The sequence below is a fragment of the Pavona decussata genome, unplaced genomic scaffold, assembly GCF_977016875.1.
Source record: "Pavona decussata unplaced genomic scaffold, jaPavDecu1.1 SCAFFOLD_83, whole genome shotgun sequence".
NCBI classification, from domain to species: Eukaryota; Metazoa; Cnidaria; class Anthozoa; order Scleractinia; family Agariciidae; genus Pavona; species Pavona decussata.
The window spans coordinates 321,941-345,053 of NW_028145501.1; the positions used below are offsets into that span (position 1 = coordinate 321,941).

At 39.9% G+C, this 23,113-nt stretch overlaps 1 protein-coding gene across 5 annotated transcripts; it reads right to left on the reverse strand.

Annotated features, from left to right (window-relative positions):
• Nucleotides 1-1,558: 1,558 nt before the first annotated feature.
• Nucleotides 1,559-22,296, reverse strand: LOC146475689 (uncharacterized). Of its 5 annotated transcripts, XM_085115398.1 has the most exons (19): nucleotides 22,151-22,279; nucleotides 21,705-21,846; nucleotides 20,470-21,045; nucleotides 19,972-20,428; nucleotides 16,672-16,938; nucleotides 14,391-14,882; nucleotides 13,251-13,409; nucleotides 11,455-12,090; nucleotides 10,874-11,122; nucleotides 10,396-10,508; nucleotides 9,925-9,989; nucleotides 8,900-9,072; nucleotides 8,447-8,682; nucleotides 8,132-8,278; nucleotides 7,027-7,121; nucleotides 5,825-6,339; nucleotides 5,303-5,531; nucleotides 4,221-4,550; nucleotides 1,559-3,390 (listed from the first exon to the last, which is right to left on the reverse strand). In XM_085115398.1, the coding sequence occupies exons 4-19, from the start codon at nucleotides 20,048-20,050 to the stop codon at nucleotides 2,826-2,828; spliced, it is 4,350 nt and encodes a 1,449-aa protein (XP_084971524.1). In that variant the 5' UTR covers nucleotides 20,051-20,428; nucleotides 20,470-21,045; nucleotides 21,705-21,846; nucleotides 22,151-22,279; the 3' UTR covers nucleotides 1,559-2,825. The 5 variants fall into 5 exon arrangements, with proteins under 5 accessions (XP_084971524.1, XP_084971525.1, XP_084971522.1 ...); XM_085115399.1 differs by lacking the exon at nucleotides 21,705-21,846 and having other exon boundaries at nucleotides 19,972-20,214; nucleotides 20,925-21,045; nucleotides 22,151-22,296; XM_085115396.1 differs by lacking the exon at nucleotides 21,705-21,846 and having other exon boundaries at nucleotides 22,151-22,296.
• Nucleotides 22,297-23,113: the final 817 nt, after the last annotated feature.

Genomic DNA, 23,113 nt, shown 5'->3' on the forward strand with positions numbered 1-23,113 from the left:
TTCCCGGGCAAGATTTAAAATTTATCACGTGACTCTGATCTTTGTCGTGATTGGACATCTTCACTGGGAAAACGTTCTTTCCACATTTTCCTCTTTTTCTTTCTTACTTTCTTTCTTTCTTTCTTTTTTTTTTTTTTTAATCTTTGTATTTAAAATTTCATTTTCTTTACAAAATATTTTGCTTTCATATGATTTCGAAAGATCTGTCGAAACAGAATGCGCGGAGTGAGCCAAGCGTGATCCTGGACTGGGGAAGCCAGCCACTCATTACCATTTCTGTATATTTTTTTTCCATTTTTAAGTTTTGATTGCTTTCACAATCTTCCTCCTAATGAATACTCTGAGCCTTCAATTCACAATTTTCTCAGACACCACAGTATAATTTTACGAAATCATTTGAAATTATCGGATTCAGTTGGGTTTTTCGGACAAACACTGTGCTTCCCGCTACATTTTCCACGTTTATTGATGGCGGTTTGTTTGGTTTTTACCTGTTTTATCACAGTTGACAACAACAAATACTCATGAAAAAGCTACGTCACCTACTTTTAGTAAGGTACTTTTTAATCAATGACCCCCTGGGGGGGTTGAAGAAAGTTTTATACGGGGGTTGGGGGGGGGGGGGGGTGGAGATTCCGTCCGAGGTCAAAACCCTTACCCTTTCGTAGACCATTTTTGACAGGAAAGGTAACCCTTTCACATAACTATAGTAGGGTCTGTTCCAGATATTTTGAAAGGCTCTTTTAATACTTAAATGTACGGTGCCCTGGAAGGGACATGCATGTGCAACGCAAAAATTATATTTTATCTTGAACTGCCACTTAATTATTTAGCACTGCCACCCATCCCTACCCTTTATATACTTCGGCTCGTGAAATCTCTACCCTTTTATATACAACAATAATGAAAAAGTTATTAGAGGAAAAAAAATGTTCCTTGACCCTGTCATATTGTCGTCAAGTAGTGTAGGACGTTTTGTCACATAATCAAGTTGATAAAATATCACGTGACAAACCGTCTCGGTAGATTGCAGGGAGGTATACGAGCTCCCGGCGATCTACCGGGACGTTATGTCACGTGATATTTTATCAACGTTATCACGTGACAAAACGTCCTACACCACTTGACAAAGATTCCGAAACGGAATCGAAAGCTTGTATCCCAATATAAATTTTTGATCATGAAAACGAAACCTTTTTGTTTGAATAATGAAAAAGATACCCCTTTCCGGCGGCGCCTCTAGGTATAGTCCATTATAGGGAGTACCCCTCTCCCCCTCGATCAACGACAGCCAAATGACCAAATGTTAATGAAAACGGCTGTTCTACTGCACGGAAGCTATTCATTGCCGACGGATGGCCAAGATGGAAATGGGTAACGCCTTAATTGTCTTACTTTTTCCTCGGGTACATTCTTTGAAACTTCACCCTATACCACCAGAATTCATCTATGGGAAAGGTCTTCAAAAAGGCTAAATTTTTGACCAATAAACGGGAAACTCCGCACGATCGAGACTGTCCTTTCAGTAAAAATGGTTCGACAACCAACAAGAAACATCTAAGTTCGTTAAATTAGTTTAATCACCAAGATATGTACAATCTATTTTCCAGTGGTAAAATAAGTATTTTAATTGTAAAATTACGTACGTTACTATTCATATAATTGTTCCAAAATTAATTGTTATGAAAATTACATTTTATAGAATTAAGTGATAATAATATATAATATCTTATCAATAATTTCCATTCTGTCTTATTTTTCAGAATAAAAAGTAGCGATATTAAAACATGACGTTTCGGCGACGACATGTCACCATTATCAAATGTAAATTATAATAACATTGGTAACGTTATATAAAGAAAGGAAGGTGTGAAATTACATTAGAATAAAATGAGATGGAGTAAAGCAAAAGAATATGCAAACAGTTTTGCTGGTATGGAGTCTTTTTGAGGGTTAAGAGTCGGCCTCTTTTTCCTTATTAGAAGCATCTCGTAAATAAGGCACTCGAATTTCCCGCGGCATTTCTTTAGGATGGCAAACTGTTCATTTAATTTTGCACATCCCCTCTACTGTATCTGAACATTTAGACACATTTGCGAATTCGACAAAGAATTCACTGAACGTGTCATCATGTTCAAATAGTGCCATACTGTTGACACTTTATAAATGATTTTTTAGCCTCTTTTCTAGAGCATTTTTTAATTGGGTTCGGAAAACCAAAACCTAAGTTATTATTTTAACCAATCGCAACAGACGCACACCACAAAATAAACCAATCAGAACTTGAAGCAAATACAATGCAATATGTCAAGCGCGGGAAAACGTGTGCGAGCAAGTTATGATTGGTTAAGAAAGTGACGCGATTACTTTTAACCGATCACGGTGGGTAGCAAGGAAAAACCAAACCAAACTCCACGCGAAATTGCTTTCAACTGTAGCGCAAAATGAACCAGTCACACCTCGAGCAGAAGCACACAACGGGAGCGAATCTGCGGCCAAGCGCGGGAAAACGTACCGATACCAACGTACACCACGCCATGATTGGCTTTCACCTTTTGCTCCTGATTGGTTAAAAAAAAAGTTGTCACTTTTCAGAAGTACTTTGAGTCGCAGGCTCCCAGATGCACCTTCTTCTGACAGTCAAATGCAAACTGCAACAATATTAACTGAATTGCAATATGCTACCACAAGCCTACCTTGAAAGATAAAAAGAAAAACGCGAGAAAGTTTTTTCTCAGTATTAGTTTAGAAAGCGTTCCATGAACCACTAACTACCTATCCGGGACTTTTGAAGCGACCACGTGACTTCCATTAAAAACCTTTTTTCAAACCTCAGCCGGTACCACATCAGGATGAGGCTGGAACATAGGAGAGGAGTTGCCCACAGAACACGTGACTGTCGTTTTCCTGGACGGCGTTTGATCATGCATCGCTAATGAATGGGATGGGTAGACTGCTTCGTACTTTTGTCCCTTTGAAATGGTCCTTGGGAACCCTGTGCGAGAATCTATCTCAGTCCTCGAGAATCGCAGCCCTCTTCCAGTCAATAACATCTTCCAATGCTTACGAACTTCTTGCTGTCTAAGGCAGTGGAAGTAAAAGATCAAAAAGCCTTGAAGCGAGTTAAATATGCAGAACAAATAGTCGAAGACGATTTGTGCGCGCGAGATAGCCAGAGCTCCGAAAATCCATGTAAGTCCCAACAGCAGCAAGATAGCGACGGATGTGCGCGTACGTTGATATGACGTGGATTTCTTCTCCGCTGAGACCAGCGCGCCGGTCCGGCTCAAAGAGCGCATGGCAAGAATGAAAATAACGAAGTTAATGAGAATTATGGCGAGGATTGGACCGAACTGTGCGGCTTGGAAAGGAACTCCAAAAAGTACACATCTGTAAATAAATGAAAAAAAAAAAAAAATACATGTGAAAATAAAACACTGCTCAGTTTACAGCTAGAAAGATAACTTCTTCTGACGACTTTCAGTAGTGTGAGTTTTGTTGAATTGTGTTTCTTGATGCTCCAATGACAGTTTGCACTGCAGTGGTAGCAGTATCAAAATTCCTCATGAAGAAGATTAACCCGGATCTTCTTTCAAGTTTTTGATTACTTCTGAGTATTACTTGAGACTATGTTCATCTGACCAAACACTGTGCAGCGTACATACAGTGCGGTAAGACGGCATAATTCAAACAATTGTTCATCTTCAGAGAGGTATAGCCTGTTCCAAGCTCTCAGATAATACGGCCGACAAAAAGATAAAATCAGAAACAGCAAACGCGGAAAATAAAGGCGCGGAAGCTAGAGAGAGAAAGCCTGTAACAGGCTACAGAGAGGTTAACTCTCTCCCGTGTGATCTGTGAGTAGTGGTTTTTGATTCCCGCTCATGCAATCTGATTTTTTTCCGAAATTTGTTCTGTTTCTCTTTTGAGACTTACCAGAGTGTACATCTGCGAAGATGAACAATTGTTGGAAATGTGCAACTTAACAATAGCTATCAAAATCAATAAACACTGCATCTCTGTTGAGGAATACTGTGCGCGCACAAAAACTTTGGAGGCCGGTAACTGAGTTGCCGATTGCATCCCACCGTTGTGCGGAAGCACTGGGTTCGTCTCCAAATCAGACTTTTCTTTGCAGTCTCAAACTCGTGAACACGGTCCACTTTTTGGTGTCTTTGGTGTCCTAGCAATGGGTTTCTGTGTTTATTTATAATACTTACACGTCCTCGTTGCCATAGTAACTCGTTGCTGCGGACACAGTAATAATCACCATGACAGCTGGCACGCCCCAAGCCACCACGGACGCCTTGAGCATAAATTTTGATTGATAGGTGGCCATCACTTTTACAAATGACATGTACATGTTGTAACCCTCCACTCCCATCCACATCACAGATGTCAGAGAAAAGTAGTGCAATAGGACTGCAACAATACGACAGCCAATAAGATGCTCTGTTTGCCCTGCTCCCGCGATGAATACGATCAGCAACAACATAAGTGACACACATAGGCTCATTAGGATTGGCTGCTGGTTTGTTTTGCGTAAATTCCTGTGGGGGAGAGGGAGAGAAGACAGCGTGAGAGTAAGGAGGTATCTTTATCTTTGTACTTTATTTTTGCACCAATTTTTATGACCGAGACCACTGTCTGAACAAAAATAGGGAAGAGCGTAGCTGGCGTTAGAATGTCAAAAGGAAGTAGTTCATTGCACATGCAAAGATATTGTTTCACTTCTGAAATACGTAATTAAATACAAACAAAAGAGTTGATGTATAAAAATGAAGCCTCTGAAGGTAGCCAGTAAAATGTATATGTGAGACACATTCAAATTGATGCTCTGGTCGTTAGTTTTATAGACTGTTGCTTTACTTTTAATGATGGTTGCTAAGTTAAGGTCACACAAAGGTGCTGACATGAAACACACGCAGTTTCTCCAAAACTCTAACACCCTGAACTTTAAGTACTTAATCACGGATGTCATTTACAGTTGACCTACATCCTTCAAAAGCTTTATTTTCACTGGACCCTGATAACCTGCAGCTGCATTGTTTTTTGGGGTTGGGATCATTGTTCTGTTGTTCGTTCTTTTGTCTTCTCGACCAATCATGTAAGATGTTGCAAATGGTGCAGGTCGTCCCGTTATTTGGGCTGTCACACATTGCGAGTGTCACGCAAGATCGTTACTTGAGGACTCAAACAAAGAAAAAATCCGAACGCATCACGTAATTTAAGACAAAGTTATCCTTCGTCACGCGAGAAACGTCAATAGCAAGAGAGTAAGCCTAACGAAAATCTCGCATACCTGAACAAGGAATACGTAATCAAGGTAAGAGTTAGTCCAACCAATGAGACTGCACAGCCCACGTAAGAGATGATTGACAAGGCCTTGGCGTGTCTCTCATCATGCGTCTTGGGTCCCGAAGCAGAGAACAACACGGCAAAATTAGTCATGTGATCACAATGGCATTTTACCCGGCCTGCCTCGGGTGTCATCACTTTGCAGCCTCGATTTGACCAGTTACCCAGGCCCCCTGCAAAGACAATTTGAACCACAAGACAATTAATAAGCTTGCACATTAAGAACTTTCTATGGGGTACCCTTCGCAGTTTAGGGTGGCTATGTACTGTTTAGGTAACTATACCAACAAAATGGAAGAATTAGCAATCCTTTACCTGGAATGCTTGTACCTCGTAAGGTTACGCACAAGGTTAGTTAATTCTCCCAAACAGTTACCAAAAGTGGAGGAAAGGAACTTATCTAAAGCGGCAATAGAGAAAAGGGTTGTTTCATAAGTTTTTTAAAAAATATTATTTTACTTCTTACCCATGGCATTGAAGTCCCAAAACACACATACGGGCTCTCCGCTGTCCTCATCTATTTTAAGTGTAGGCTCAAAAACAAGTTCAACCGGTTTAGACAGGTTGTCAAACGTCATATCCTGAACACTGCTTGAAACAACTCGACTCACAACTGAAGATGCCCCGAGGTCACTCTCGACATCATCCGGGATAACCGGTTGGAAAAACTTGTCATTCTGGTAAATGACAAAACCAATTTTAACTGCTTTGTTGGACGGAGTCTTATTTACAAACATGACTTCCGGTAAAGTGATTGACGTCTGCACGTCGGCCATCGGAAGTTTGTCGCTAACCATGTCATCGGATGTTAACTTGTTTGGGTCAGCGGCAGGTGGTTTGACAGCAAAAGTCATGCCCGGAAAAGAGTCTGGGTCTGCTCGGCTTGATAGGATTGCTACAGCTGGAGCGACGAGAAGCCTGGACGATTCGTTAACCGACAAGGGAAAGCTTTTTGCTATCTTGTCTAACGCTTGAATGAACCTGACAAGAAGAAAAGAGTTAAACAAATGGTTAGATTTCCAACATACTAGACACACCACTGACTCACAAACCAACAGATAACTGCTACAGAGATAGCAAGAGTTGACGCTGCTGTTCTGAGTAATAAAGCGAAAAGATGACAATAGATGAGTCTATACACGTACCACTTTCAAATACAGTCAAACCTCTCCATTACGGACACCGAGCGGACAGGAATAAGTGTCCGTATTATAGAGGTGTCCGTTTAAGAGAAGTAGGCTTTATATGGATTTCGGTCTCTCGGGGAACAAGTGAACTGTCCGTAATTTTAGAGAGGTGTCCGTATTATAGAGGTGTCCGTAAGGAGAGGTTCCACTGTACTAGCGCATTTTCAAAGTGCCTCTTTTTCATAGTACCAAAAACGCATCAAAAGCTTCACATCCATACATACTATTGTGTTTAAAACCTTTTCTCCATCCACACTAAAATTAGGGAACTTAAGCAGCGACGACGGCAACGCCAACGAGACCATCACTTGAAAATATAAGTTTATTTCTTTGTGCTACTTCACTATTACTTCAACTCGTTCAACTTCTACAAATCGAGATGTGCACCTTTACAAACGAAAACTGATCAGTGCTGAAGAGGCCTGAGATTTTTGGGTAGGCGGCGAAAGACTTGAGAATAAAAGCTACTCGAAGTTCTTACTTGGTCGAAGCTTTCTTTGATCGTTGACTTGCTTGCAGATCTTCCTTCTTCATGTTCATGACATTGTCGATAACGTCTACAACGTCTTGCGCCGTCTGAGGAGAAAAAAGATGAAGAAATAAGATGTACCACCACAAGGCAGAGCAGACGACATCAACCTGTCATACCTCGTCGCTCAACGCGACAGAACTAGCCCGACAATCATATTTCTAATATAACAAAAAACAAACACTGGTTTTCAGTTAGCGCTTTTGTAACGGGACTGTAAGAAAGCCACACAAATCGCCCTTAATGATTGAAAGTCTGGATGCAAAATGTGATGATCGTCGGTTTGTTACATTAGAGAGGTATAGAATCGCGTTTATGTTTTCTTGAAAAAAATGAGTACATAGATGGGAATAGTAGAAAATAATTCTGGCCTTTGATGCTAACGCAAAACTACTAAATTTTTTTGGAAAAACTGAAAACAGCGGGTGGCAAATGTAGGTTAAACGTGGTCACGTGGTCATCTCTGCCGTTTGGCGTAAACGTGGTGTATAATAGAGATTCAGCATCGCGTATACGTGAAACGCGAACGGCAAAAATGACCACGTGACCACGATTTTCCCGCCATTTTTCGCGTTTGCCGTTTGCCGGTTGCCGTTTCTACGTAAAAACAGACTATTTCGCGTTTGCTGTCTACGTGAGAACTACGTAAGTATTTCTTCCTTTTTTCTTATTCATATAAGTAGTTAATTATTGAAAACAAGTACCCCAATAATTTTTCCGGCGAGTCATACTAGGGCAAATTAAGTTTCATGTTTAAAAATCCTTCATAACTCACTCCTCACTGCACTTTTCTTGACGAACTCACCACAGTGAGTCACAAAACAGTTCCATCAAAACTCGCAAAATTAGCTAAAGTCAAAAGGTTCACGCTATTTTTCGTGAAACGTGAAACGGCAAGGTGACGTTTGCCGTTTCACGTAAACGCGATGCTAAATCTCCCTTATAATCATCTCTCTAGTACCTTACCGCTTTTACGTACAGCGCATTTCGCATGCGCTCTACCTGTTAAGCTGGAGACTAGCCACTGAATGTGTAAAGCATGCTGGGAGATTATTACCTCATTCAAAGAATCCTCCAAGGAAACTACATCGACTATGACGTCAGCGATCAATACCGCGTCAGCTTCGTTCATGTCATCAGCCTGTGACGTCAGGTTTTTCACTTCTTTGGTTACCTTGACAACGTTTTGCTTGTCAATTCGAGTCTACAAAGGGAATGAAAAATGTGTCAGCGTTTGTCTATCGCATTAGAACTTGAAAATTTTTCCCTTTGTTTGAACATTCTTCACAGCCATGTAACCAACAAAATTCCAACAAAACAAAACCTTTAGAGATAAAAACAAACAACAACAACAAAATCACGCGTGGCCCACCTTAGCTAGTTTGTCCAGTTTGTTTGTTCTCTCTGACTTGTACTTGCAACGGCTTACATCCGGGTCCTTCCAAGTACCACCAGCCAAAAAATTCCCGCCACAAAGGCGCGTAGCACTGGCGGCACGTGGACCATACGGGCATTCCATGGAAGGCGCGTTTTCGCCAATCACAGTGAAGGGCCAATCAAATACTCCCATAATGCTTTTTTTGCCAGTTTTTTCTGGTAGACAATAAGCTGAAAAGTAGAGAGGCACACTGAAATATTAAAATAAAGACTGGAAGCTGCACGTGTTTTGTACAATCATACAATTATTTTTAGAGGGTGCTACACGAGACAAAACTCTAACTTTACTTTTTATGCAAAATAGGGTCACTTAATGACACTCCTTATAATCACACTCTTGCGTGACGCTTAATGGTACTCCTTAATCACACTCTTGTGTGACACTCACTGGCACTCCTTGTAATCACGCTCTTGCGTGACACTTTTAAAGGCTTCAGCAGCTTGTTCATCTCGCCGTTGTCATCCAATAGCGTCCGCAGTCTGCTGTAGTATGACGTCACGTTTTCAATCCTCACCGGGCCGTAGACTACCAAGTCTACTCCAACTTTACCAAACGAGTCCCTGTATTATTAAAAAGATAAGATAACGGTTCTGAGTCGGTATTTGCCCGGTTTATTGTGAATGGTCGGCATCTGTTTTGCACAACTTCTCTACTTTTTTAAAATATGACCTCATAACCTAAAAGTAGGAACTTATCAGAGCGCTTGGTGGCCCCTTGATATCCTGAGGCTGTCTGTGTTTGGTTACTGTCATAATCATCCCCATCAGAGGTACGTTACGGAGTAATGATGATTTTCCAAGTCATTCGTTTTCACTAGACAATGGAAAGCTATGGAAAGCTTGTTTTGTTAAACTTTTAAGCCCTAACAGTGATCAGCAACAAGTTTCGCCTTGTATTAAATATCAATGCTTATTCAACCCCTGAGGTCATGAGAATTAAGGATATGATCACTGAAGGTGAATTTTGTTGATATTTTAATAACTTCTCCACATTACTTATATAAGAAACGTATGGGGACAAAATAGGACAATTTGTTCTTTGATATCTGGGGTTAGAGGGTTAAAAGTTTTAGCCAGCGAAAGTTTTAAATTTCATGCCATCCTTTTTTCGTATATGAGTCTCCTCCGGTCAACTAAGGACAATCTTTCTTGCTTTGCAGCGTATATTACTTACTAGAAAACTAATTGTTCATTCTGGTTATATATAATATGTACCTATCAATGTACTTGCGATCGGGAAAAAAGGAGTCGGGGACCATATGCTTACGGAGGGTAGCCTCCCACGCAGTCGCATTACGAATCCTCTGAAAACAACTGCGTTGGAGGTTATATGAAGGGCGGCAAGCAACAGATAAAGTTTGACAGCTCCTAAAATAAATAATGTTAACAAAAGCAAAGTGCAAAGACGTTCACCTGAACTTAATCAGCTCGACTTGGTAACTCCTGGGAGGGTCTACACCGTTGAAATAGTTTTCCAGCTAGAGCAAAATAAGAGGAAGATCACCATTCAAATACAGGCTGCCAGGTAGTGCTTTTCTGGAGTGCTGCGGTGTTGTACAAGGTAGTGCTATCTTTTGAGTCTGCTGGTGAAATCCTAAAGTGTGACCATTCAAATGAAAGCGACTGAACAGTACTTTCCTGTGGTACTGTTTATTATGTTGTACAAGGTGGTCCTATCTTTTGAGCCTGCTGGTGAAATCCTAAAGTGTGACCATTCAAATGAAAGCTACTGAGCAGTACTTTCCTGTGTGCTGTTTATTATGCTGTACAAGGTGGTTCTATCTTTTGAGTCTGTGGACGAAATCCTAAATTGCGACCACTCAAATGAAAGCTACTGAGCAGTACTTAACTATGGTTCTTCTACATGTATTTTCATTTACTTACATTTCTCTGTATGTTGACCTGGAAGTTCGAGTATCTTGGGCTACTCGGGTCCAATAAATCGTCCTTGTATATCTTATTCACAATTGTGAATGACACAATTGACGTCAACACATCTGAAACCAAAGCCAACAACAACTGTAAATGTTTATAACATTTTAGGTAATATGTCAACTGCCTTCATTTTCTAGGGTGTCAGAAAGTTATCTTGGAACACATAAAAGTAGCGACCTCAGTTTTAAGCTGCGTTGGTTTCTTTTTGTTAATTTGGCAAATCGTATCCCGGGAAAGTGTTCCTCCATGCCAAACTAAATCCGGAATTGACGATAGCAAAATTTAATTTTTCCCGGGGCAGGAAACACAAATCTTTTAGAAGGCCACGTGACATCCCTGTTAGAGTACAACAGAGAAATACCACCGTGATATAAGTTGAAAATTAACCAAAACGTCAGCGCACGTTACGATTCACCATAGAACAAACCTTTCATAACAAGTAAAGCCAGTTTAGAGAAGCTGCTTGTTACATCAGTGGAGAACTTGCAATAATAGTCGCCTTGATCATCATTCTGAAAGCTGTCAATCTGCAGCTGGCTTCCAAATCTTATTGGCTGGCCGTTCTTGAACCACGTGATCTTTACTTGTAGTGCGCTGCTGGCATTACACGTTAGCACAGCTGCCGCGCCTTTCGCCACCGTGTGGGAGACTGGGTTCAACATAATCGTTGGGGGTCCTACAGGGAGAGAGAGGGAAGACGAATGTTTAAGTGAAGGACTGCAAGCAGTCGTCCTTTTTCCTCCGATCATTCACGCAAACGGAAAAGAAGGGACTGCAAATCAACAGATGTTTTGGAAAACCAGCGATGAAGTTACGACATCAAAAAAATCACTTAAAAGTATCTTTAATTTTTTAGTGTGGATGATAACGTTTCGAAAGATGCAAGTGTTCAGACAGAAATGGGTAAAACGTATGAATGCGAACGGGACAGACGTCAGCCATAAAAAACAGTGTGAACAGGCCAGATCCCACTCAAGGTAAATGCCTCAAGTTTAACATGCTACTCACCGATACAACTTGAGTACTTCTGCTTCAGCGCTTCCATATTGTTCGGATCAAAAGAGCAGTCCTTTTTCAATGCTTCACTTGACGTGTTTAAAGCCTCATGCCAGTTAAACAAGGGCTGTAAGCACTTCACACTCGGACAGACCAAGGTATCCCCACTTTGAATTGAAGAAGCATTATGACAAAGTGCCACAGCATCGTCATAAAATTTCCGAATCTCTTTGCACTTATCATGCAAAATTAATGTCACGCTGCCTGTGTTCTTTGTTTTTCCCCATGGATCGCTATCTGTCACGCGAATCGCCAGTTCATATTCCTCGCCATCCACGAAAACGAAGCCTTGTGATACTCTTATGGTTCCGCTCATTCGATGAATGCAAAAATAATTGTTTGGTTTGGTTGTACCTGCATCCTCGCACACATCATTATCGTCACGCCGTTGGCGATTTGTGCGTGACTGCTTCTTCTGCTTACTGCGTGAAAGCTGTGATTGCGTGACTCTGTCAATATAATACAAGAGAGGCCGAACCAGCATAGCAGAGGATCCTGTCACGGTTACGTTTCCGACCGCAGTTCCTACCTTGATGTCATGAGGCAGGTATGGGTGAGCATTTATGCGGAGCTCCAGAGGGTTTGTATCTGAAAAATTAATAACAGTTTCAAGAAAGTATGTTTCAGAAAGTACGATAACTGAGTTCAGATAGGGTGTGTATAAAGACTTTTGAGGGTAAAGGCTGCAGGCTGCACCCCCACCCCCCCCCCCCCCCCCGCTCCCAAAAAATGCTTCGTTTCCTAGCGCTCGATCAACTCAGCCTGAACAATGACCTTAATCAAAAGATTTCTTCCTTTTAAACCGACTTTGACATCAAATTTACTGTCAAACAGCTTTTGATGTGCTGCAAGGAAAATATTATCCAAGCTCACAACTTTCCCACTACAGATGAGGATAACGGAAAACATAATATGTTGTTGAGATGGCTCAAATACATCAGAGAATATTTCACCTCGCGAAACACATGCCAGAGCATAAATATCACCACTAGAGTGAAATTTTTGCACGACTTGTAGAGTGGTTCCTAAGGATGACTGATTTCTGTCACATGCTAGCGACGCAGCGGTTTTCAGCAAGTCTCGTTTCGAGATCATGACTGGCCGCGCAAGCAAAGCTCCGCTGGTGTATGAGTTCGCAGCTTTATCAAAATACTCCGTGCATTTTTTTGTTATTTGCGGATAACTTTCCTTACTTACTCGTAGATTTTCACCTCATTATTCCTTTCAAACTCCACATCGCACATCAATTGTAATCTGCGTTGTTGGCGGGATTAATCTGTGTAAATGGCAAATTTCGGCGACAGACCGCAAAAACAATGGGGTGGAGATACTTCTCCGTCAGCGAATCTTTACGTTCGTGCAAACAGCTCCTCCGCATACACGGGCTATTTAACGTTCAAATGCAATTTTATGAGAAGAAAGCCTTGTAAGTTAAGTTTAAGTTAAGTTAAGTTTATGCAAAAATTCAAAAATTCAGCAAAACGAAAGAGAGACTGGCCCGCAGGTAGTGAGAGCTAATCTAGGCGGACCAGACTTACAACTGTTTAAAGACAGAACAAATATAATTTAGGGGAGGTAGACAAATCACGACTGAACACACACAAAAAAAGAAAACAAAGTCGAAAAATTAACGAGTTGCAACTAATTGGGGAGACCAATTTTCTGTACTATCATAAGCGTTTCAATATAGTCAATTTTATTTACCAAAATATTGTGGACTAAAGTCATAGTTTTACTGTTATCATTACCTGAGCAGTTTGACTTGCTTGTCATCCCTGTCTTACCAAAAGTTTGTTTCTTCGCTGGACAGTTGTTGCACGTGGTTTGACCCTGTTTTTCCTGATAGGTGTTAGCTGGACAACGAGCGCAGAGGCTATTGGAAACGAAATGAAATCCAGAAAGGCATTCTAGAAAAACAAGGTGATTCAGGTTAGATAAAGGGTGAGAAAGAGCTCCTAGTCAGTAAACACCGCAGCAGCGGAATAAAAGAAATGAACGGCACTGTTAACAGACCAATCAGAGAATGGGTAAAAAAGTGTTCCTTTGGGAATTTTGTGAGGATTAAAGGCTTGAAACTAAGGGTATCTTTAGGTGCGTTCTTTTAGGATTACATTCCGGGATAGGAATCCTCCGAAGACTTGGTAATCGTGTTGCTCAGTTTTCGAACCTAGCCTGTTTTCGATACCGTTAGCAGAATGAACAAAATAAACCGATTACACTGAGTTACTAGGAAAGGGCAAATTATGCGCTTTTTTGGGAAGTTTTGGCGGGAAAATAAAATACAATATAATACAAACTTTAATGACACTTAATAATTAATTTACAAGATTATACGTCAAAACGATACTAAATCTAAACGTTACAATGATGCAATGATTTATATAAGAAGAGTAAAAATTAAGCTAAAGAATGGTCGCTAAAAATAACAAATCGTGCGCGCCCGCTAGGAATCTGCTCTATCATCCCTTGAATCCGAGTTTGCTTTCGGCGCTGGGAATCTTGCGCTTCGGAAAGCCTTGAGAAGCTAGAAGGGCAAATAATTCTTCCACAAACGTGTAGTTGCAGGCAGCTAATGTGAATTGCGCTTGATATTCTACCATGTCTACTGACAATCATGCGTGCGCAGGTAGATTGATCTCAGCTTAAGAGTATTCGGTTCAGAGAATCCTCTATATTGGAAGAATAACTCAAACATTTCCAAAAGAACACGCTCTCAAAAGTTGCAACCTCTGCTACAAAAACGAAAAAAGTTTGGAGAACTTGTACGAGTGTTTCTATAGCCCTATGCAGCAGAGCGCTGAAAATGCTTTCTTTTCCCCTTTATAACACAACCAAGGGAAAACGCTATTTTGTAATGTTACATACATAGAACAGAACTACTTTCTTACCACATCTTGTGCTGGAGACCTTGATCGCGCCCGCAGCACAGCAAGGCGGCGGTATGTCCCCACCGCAGCATGACTGCTTCTTGGATATCGTGGAAACATTGTACTTTCGCTTGGTAACCCCTCCTTGACTGATACTCGGAGAATTAGTATCAAGAAAACCCTTGTAATTAGAAACTGAATTAATACAGCTCGTCAGCCGAGAGTCAACTTGATCATCGCCAATGGTTTTTGACGCTGTGAATATTATGGGTATTCTAAAGAACACACTGCTTTCTCCAGGAGGTGACGTCACTATGCCTTCCCTACTAATACTCACTCCAGAACATTGTCCGAGGAGACCAAGAAGATTAGTGTTGTTGAATAAATTGGAGAATTTTGAAGTCTCTCTTTCAATAGTGCTACTGGTTAATCCGCCAGGAAATTTATAGTGAAATGTAACCTTTACTTTGTAGCATCTTTTGACATCGTAGTTTCCACTGATTGAAGAAGCATCTGAAACAAGGCAAATATGAAACATTTAGCTCTCATTCTCACCTCAATTTTCGATTTGCAAAATTGTTACAAATCAAAGGCAAGGAAAATCTTCTTAAAAGATCAAAGAGCTTAGCTTAATGATTCCAGAGGAGGTCGATAATATTCGATGTTTACAATAGATTGTACTTCATAACCTGGCCATACCACTGCAACTACGTTACCAACCGAATATGAAGTCATTCCATTTCGTACCAAATTTCGAATTCGGTCTAGGCCCTTATGAAAGGAAACCTCCACTCTTAAAATAAATTGCAGTCAAATTGTTGGAAATATTGCCCAATTTCAAATTTCTTTGTAAAACACAACGACAATTCAGTGTCATACGAAACAGGATATGATTGCCACCTATTTTCGCTTAATTTTCCCGCGCTCTGTCATTTTGGGGGATTTAACTGTACCCACAAAGACCTTCTTTTTTCTGACAATAGTGGCAACCATATGACGTCATAAATTCCAAGATGGCGACAACCGAAAAATTTAAAAACGAAAATGCAGTCGAACCTCTCTGTGCGACGAATTCTCGTATATAAGCGGCCACTTTTCTAAAATGTCAAAATTTTCCCAGTAAAATCACCAAGGCTGGAACTTCTCGTAAGCGATCACCTCTCGCGACGGAGACTATTTTGTTTGATGGTAAGCGACATGATCCCATCTCAAGACTGACGCTAATTGGATAATACAACGCCTTACAATCTAATTTATATGACTGGACTAAACTGTAAATGTAATCATGCACTTGCACAAGTCAATCCGGCACAACCTAAGTGACATCTGCAGTCTCAGTGTCAAGTGCGTTGAACTGCTTCCTCGTGTACGGTGATTTTAACGTTTAATTCACCAATAAGATTTAAAGCCGTCAAATTAAACCTTGCGGACTGTACACATTTTTCCTGAGAGACTAAAATTCACACTAACTCTTAAATAACAACATCTCAATAATGTAATAAGGCCACGAAACCGGTGCCAAGTTGGTGTCCGTATTAAAACGAGGTTCCACTGTATCATGAAACCGATCTCATACTCCGTATCAGGAAGATTACGAGGCAAGCTGTTTTCGGTTTGGTAATCACACTGGAAAAAGTTTGGCTCGGCTGAGTGATGCTGGAAAGACTCCTCCGTAAAAAACACATCTCTTCCTGACGGAACAACGACCATAAAGGCATTAACATCAAAATTATTATGAGCGAAAACGATCCCGCTAATCTACGCCTCTACGAAGCATTTTACATCAGAAAATACACGCCCACACTCAATTCCCGAGAGGAATGTACTGAATTCGCGGAACTGCTATTTTAATATTTTATTTTAGAGACTACAATCCATCATTAGAACCTTGTATAACACTCACAGTTTATCTCTATAGCTTTCACACATAAGTCACATTTTTTACACATTTTACCCTTCACCCTACACTCCCTTTGCACATATATATAGCGCGCGCGGAATATTTTCTCATCCCTGATGATCCCGTTGATCGGCAAAAGCTTGGATTTTAGTTTTTACTTTTAAACAGCAGTTTAAGGCCTCAATTGAACAGTTTTATATATTTTTAACCATGCTGCTGAAGGACAACATGAACAGATTACATTTTAATGTATTTATTGAAAAGTTCTAACAGCTACATTATTGCTGTTACGAGTCATTAAGATTATGGAGATGTTTTTCAAGGCTTTATTAAACACACTCCTAGCTCACACAGTGCACCTTTGAAAAGACTTTAACGTGACGTCACCAAAACATCACTTACTAAATATGTACACGTCTTGTACCCAGGTTCCCCCAGTCCCCTTGAGGCATCCATTCGAGGCTCCATATTTGCTGAACGTCATGTGAGCCTGCGGTCCTGACCAACACTCGCCAGCGTACTGGACTCCAAATGCTGAGTAGCCAGCCTTCTCGGCTGCTTGTGAACATTTCTGAAGAGCTTTGCTGTCAAACCTCCAGTTGCCAAGCAGTTTAGGCATTGCACGGTTGCTTGTGTCTTTAAAGCACCCAACATGGTAGTAGTTGGTTGCTAAAAGGAATGCGAAAACTGTTTTGAAGAGTTTGGTGTGACAATCGCCAATCTCATGAAAACAGGTAACGACGGCAGGAGAAGGATGTCAAGTGAAGGATTGCGTGACCATTTTATTCGTGACATTTTGAAAACGAGGCCAAACAAATCGCACAGGTTGAAATGTCATGCGCAGTAAGCGCCATAGCCATTTTAACATTCGTCATCATCATCAGCGATTTTTTTCTGTTTGTTCGTGTTTTTTTTATATATATATAGTTCCACAAAAATTACAGAAAACAGACTACATAACAGATACCGGTATCATTGCAGCCGTTCAAGCGCTAATTCTGATACATTCTGCTGTACTTTTCTTTAAAGAAAGTAGTTCTAACTTTTGAGTCCGTGGATGAAATCATCCAAAATGAACACTGCCAAACAGTACTTCCCAGTAGTGTGTTGTATGCTACACAAAGTGTCTAACTTTCGAAAATAAGAAATTTTGAATGCTGAGGACGACGTTACTACGAAACTCAAAAACTAGCCAACACGTGCAGTTATTTGTCTTTATACAGCTGTTTCGACAAAGGTTGTCCAAAAAAGCGTAAAAGCGTACGCGATAATGCCGAAAGGAGGTCTGGGAATAACCCAATAAATTTCAATAAAAGCTCAGAATCCATATTGCCCGCCATCTCAAGTCTTCGCTATATGGTCGAGACATTATGGATTCTGCGCTTTTATTGGAATTTATTGGGTATTTCTCAGACTACCTTTCGGCATTGTCGCGTACGCTTTAACGCTGTTTTAGACAACCTTTGTCGAAATAGCTGTATAAAGATGTTGAGCCGAAGGTCAGACGGGGTTTTATAACAAAACCGCCGTCTAAACTGATTCCAATCTGGCCGACACAGAATAAGTTAATCTTGCTACTGTAAACAGTGCCAAAAGAGAGAGAGAGTGAGTATGTATATCAGTAACGAGACACACATTTATCTAAAAATGGCATTCAGACAATTTCTTAACGTAATTAAAACAACATGAACGACGTTTTAAGAAAAAGTATCACTGACGATTGGTTTTTTTTCGTTTAATACAGTGGAACCTCTCCTTACGGACACCTCTATAATACGGACACCTCTCTATTACAGACAGTTCAATTGCTCCCTGAGTGACCGAAATCCATATAAAGCCTACTTCTATAAAACGGACACCTCCATAAAATGGACACTTATTCCTGTCCCCTTGGTGTCCGTAATAAAGAGGTTCGACTGTACTTTTCAGGAGTACTAGTAGACACTAGTAGACACACAATGGACTTTTTTTCTCCTTTTCAATTGAGACGTGACAAAGACAAAATTAGGGAACTTAAGCACAGACGTCAGCAACCGGAAGTCGAATTTTTTCCTTTTTTGAGTATTTTGTCGCCATCGCGTTTGTAACGTCAAGCCACAAACGTCAAACAAGAGCTTTTCCCGTCCGTTGTGAGGAGCAAAAACGCGCAAAAAAGGAAATATTCGACTTCTGGTTGCCGTCCGTGGTTCACGAACGTCTGTGCTTGAGATCCCTAGTACCTTGTCTTTTCCTCTTCCCACCTTGAAATATCCCCACCTTTCCGCGCGTAATTTTTGGCGCTTACGCCCGGCAGACAAAAACGATTGAAGTGTTTATTGTCTAGCTAGGAGAATACGACGACAGAATAATTTACACAATTTTATCTAAGATAATTAGCTCCATTTTAATACCGGAACTGAAAATCATCCGAAAAGAAAACAACAAGTCAAGTCAACATGGAAAATGATGTAATTTGTCATTTTTTCATTCACTCAAAAATTTTGCTCTGTCGATATCACCCCAGATTATTTTTAATAACTCCTTGTGCGCATATATAAATTACATGTATATATTTTTAAAAATGATCTAGAAAAATTTCCTTTCAGAAAGGTCAAATTTGACGGGTATGTGTTTATCGACTATTGTTTTGCAGGAGATAAGAAATGTTCACGTACTACCGGCAACAACAAGCCCAAGGTCTAAACGAGATTTAAAATTGCTGGCTACTTTGCGTTTGCGTTTTCATTAACGATATTTTCGGTGTTGATGTTTTAGCCACCCAGCAATTCTAGAAATTTATTAACGCTATTGTCTTAAATCGTTTTGAGTTCCGCATGAAAGCGCAAAATGATTATTCGGATAGTCTGTAGTCGCCATTGAATTTTGAACAAAGAAAAGAGATAAAAATTCCGGTTGCGCCATTGTAGTTTCATTAGAGAAATTTTCGAGAAAATATTGCCGCCTTTTATACCCAAGGGAAAAATTTGAAGCGATATTTCGCGCGAACGTAATTGGACAGAAATAAAGTGAAATGTACTTGATATTAACATAAATGTTTGTGACATGAAAACACGTATATTGCTTTAATATCAGGGAAAAAGCCACAAACATCAAAATACGCTTAGAGATTTCAGTGCAACAATTCATAAACAAAACAGAACATTGAGGTATTTTTCAGAATGCATTCTTTGTCAGTTTCATAATAAAGTAAAACGATGATGAATGCATGGTAGGTAACTGAGATTCTGTTACTCTACGACAAGGAGTTTATTCATGTTTCGTGTGTCTGTCGATCGACATGAGGGTGCACATTATTGACATAGAAAACCGTAGAATTGCTTCTCGTTGAACGTTACATAGAAAGAGTTTTAAGCAATTACGGGTACAGGTTCTGCAGTAGGAAATAAACCGCGTACACATGTCAATCCATGTGTGTTTAGGGTCAGGTTATCGGTGTTATCTGCAACGTGTTGGGCCTTTCCAGCTTTCAACGATTGACTTTGTAATTCATGATTTATGTCCTTTGTTTGTAAACAGAACAGTGAATATTGTGGGCCTACAGCAGAAATAATCTTTACCATGCACATATCTAGATCTAGCGTCCCTGTACATTATATTTTCTGTTATTGCTGAAACCCGTTCTTAGTTGGGACATATTACTGGGCGATTAACCTTACATAAATAGAAAATTTCGTGTGTTTACCTGTAACTTCCATCGCTTACCTGAGCTCGAAGGACTTTGTATCGCCAACAACAGCGACAATACCAAAGAAAATGCAGCTATCCGTTCGGGATTATACATATTTCAGTGCAAGATCGGTGGTTATTCGCTCCAGTAAGAGAGATTTATGCTTGGATGAACCCACGTTTCACAGAATCTGCGATCATCAACCCGGCGTTCAGTTCATCGAAGTATCGAGACGTTTCGGCTTCAACCGTGACGATGACAATGATTCCAAACCTTAGCTTTGAGGATAGGAACCAGAGACAAAACTATCAGTATTATCTAAGAAACATGATACTATTGAATCGGGGTATTGAATGAAGAGCTGGAGTTTGACAAGATGATATGAACTGATATCAACTACTGTAGCAGGAAAACTGTTTATTTTTTCGCCGGTTAGGGGTCTGGACACTGGGTAGGTTGCGTGACGCAAACGTGACGACATAGAATGCCTACCTCAATATAAATATCTCAATATAAATACCCCCGGGAAATACCTCAATATCTAGTCGGGTATCTAGGAGACCGATTTTCACTTGTAAAACGGAATTATAGGCTAAAACGTCAAGATTATTTTCAAAAATTCAGTTTACTCGTATCTTTAGAAGACACTTGAATATAAAATACTGACGGCAGACTGATCCCAACGGTGGAGGTGACGAGCTTGATAGAATAAACAACAAAGGCCAGAATAACTTAAATATATTTGTTTAAAAAAAACCCAAATTTTTGCCCGATATTTCGGTTTGCAATACAAGCCTTCCTCGGGGGCTGAACGAAAAAGAAAAGTGAGGAACATAAAAGGATCGTTACAAATTAAGATTTAAAATATAAAATGCGTGACAATGATCGGTTGTTTAGGACTACACCTAAGTTACAAGTGTGAGACATGTCATTGAAAACACTTCAGTCAGAGTCAATGTCTAATTTCCCCATACCGGTATATACCGACCTCAATAACGACAATGACGACCAGTCACTCTAGATCAGCTCCTCTCTCGCGATTGCACGCGAGGTCCACTCATTGTCCAGCAAGTCCACGAACTTTTGATACCAAATTTCTCCGAATTTACCTTAAAAATGAATGGACGAAAAAATATTAGTGATGATAAGAGCTTTTTCGATCTTGGTGCTGAGAAGGCAATTGAAGTCTTACTTGAAGAAAACGTGGGAATATTTGCTTTTCTCGTTTCGCACATTTTTACTCATGAATTTCCAATAACCAAAAGTAAATATTTAGCATATATTTGATCAAACCACGCGACGTTTTAAGGAGAGGAGCGTGAATTATAATTTAACTCGCTATTTATAGAATTTATAGAAAAGGTGGCTACTAATTTAAAACGTTAGGACACCAATTTGAATGAAAGACTACAACTGCTTAAACTTTTGGGAGCTATTTCCGCGGTATGCACTCAGTTTGGTCACTTCAGTTTGGAAAATATGCGAAAGACAGAAATGAATAATGAGTACTGTTTATTTAACATCACTGTCTCCGTGCTAATGATAACATCTTCCCTTTTGGTTTTTAAATCATTTGGATAAAATATTTGAATTTATTTGTAATCACTGTTTAGCATGAATACTAAATTTAACTGAAACACAAATAGGCGCATGATTGAGAGTAGAAAACCAACTCCGTATTTGGTAGTAAGTTATGATATCTGAGGGAAGGTGTTTGAGTGGGAAATCCGGTACAGCAATACACCCTTCGAACAGTTGAAATACAAACCCGGCAATTTAAACTTAGAAGCCCCCTGAACAGCAATTACGCTTCTCCTGCAAGACTAAAGCTTTCCGGGCTCTCTGCAGTAGCTTTTCGATGATTGTCTTCATGTTTAAGGTGTTCGGCTTACACAGTTGAAGGTAAAATCCTAAAGTGTGAGGAATTGAGTAGAACTTCCTTGTTTTCAGAGGTGTATTGTTGTAGTACACTTTGTTTTATAATCTTATCCGGGAAAACAATTGTCGAAAATTTCTCGAATTTTCTTTACCATTATTGTGAAAGGAGCTTTATGGCACAAGGCGGAATGTTCGTCATAATTGCCAAGACTCACAATATGCAGAAATGCGCACATTCCTGTTCTCAACGTGGCGAAAGTGAAAAGCGTAGCATTGGTAGGGTTAATGTAAACACAGAATATAAATTTTAACAATTAAATATCTGAAATATGTTACCTTTATCTTGGTCCTGGTAAAATAATGTCGTTTTGTTGTAGCAAACGGGTTTCCTTTTTTCCTGTTCGACACGTGATCTGTGTAATTGGAAAACGCGTCCTTTTCTGAGTTTTCAACCAGCTGCGAACAGCGTCATTTAATATGGCATTTTTACTGTCACGCAAATTATTATTTATGACATGACAGGTGGGGCAAGACAGACGTAAGGAGGTATTTTAAGAAACAACATCAGTGGATTGTGACAGGAAACCATCCTCCTCTGTCACGGGATTTTTAATTTTGACGCAAGCTAGGGGACAAAATTCCGTTGATTCTACTGTAAAGAACACTTTCAAATTAGCGACATGGTCAATCCTTTAAGTCTTGTCTTACCAAATAGCGAAGATAAAGTTCCGTTAAGTTTTAGAACTTTGTGTGATGAGTTATACGACATATGATATTAAACCTCCTAATTTAGCGAAACATCAATCTTATCTCCCATATCATTTACACTCAGATCTAGAGAAAATGGAAATTAAATGATCTGTGCATAAATCCATAAGGAAAAATTAAAGCTACCGATTTAAAACTAAGGCATTCCGCGGGCAAAGAAACACCTGTTAGTCGCCTTGGCTTTTTTCAGCGCACGTCAAGTACTCGAGAAATTTTATTATTTTGCATACTTCAAATTTGAGATTCGTATTTTTTTACCTTTAATTTTTCTCCGTTTCAGAACAGGTTATTCCATTCAAGTCTTAAGCGATTATTTTTGTCACCCGTCGACACTGAGGCGTTTGACAAGTTAGTTTCCCCGCCAACTTTTTGCACCAAAAAAGGAATCTCCTGATTGGAAAACAAGCACTATCCTAGAGTTATTTATAATTTGAGAATAATGTTAGGGTGTTAATAGTAATTTTATGCCATGTGGTCTCGTTTGAATTCAAAACAATATTCTTACTCAATATCTGGGGCGATATTGAATGC

What these genes read in the sequence shown, in the direction of transcription:
- LOC146475689 (XM_085115399.1), bottom strand. Translation starts at nt 20,050, where the DNA reads ATGTATAATCCCGAACGGATAGCTGCATTTTCTTTGGTATTGTCGCTG. An exon ending in GGCTTTACTTGTTATGAAAG is followed by an intron (nt 10,509 to 10,873) that starts GTTTGTTCTATG and finishes CTTTGGTTTCAG; the next exon opens with ATGTGTTGACGTCAATTGTG. An exon ending in AACTGGACAAACTAGCTAAG is followed by an intron (nt 8,279 to 8,446) that starts GTGGGCCACGCG and finishes TTCCCTTTGTAG; the next exon opens with ACTCGAATTGACAAGCAAAA.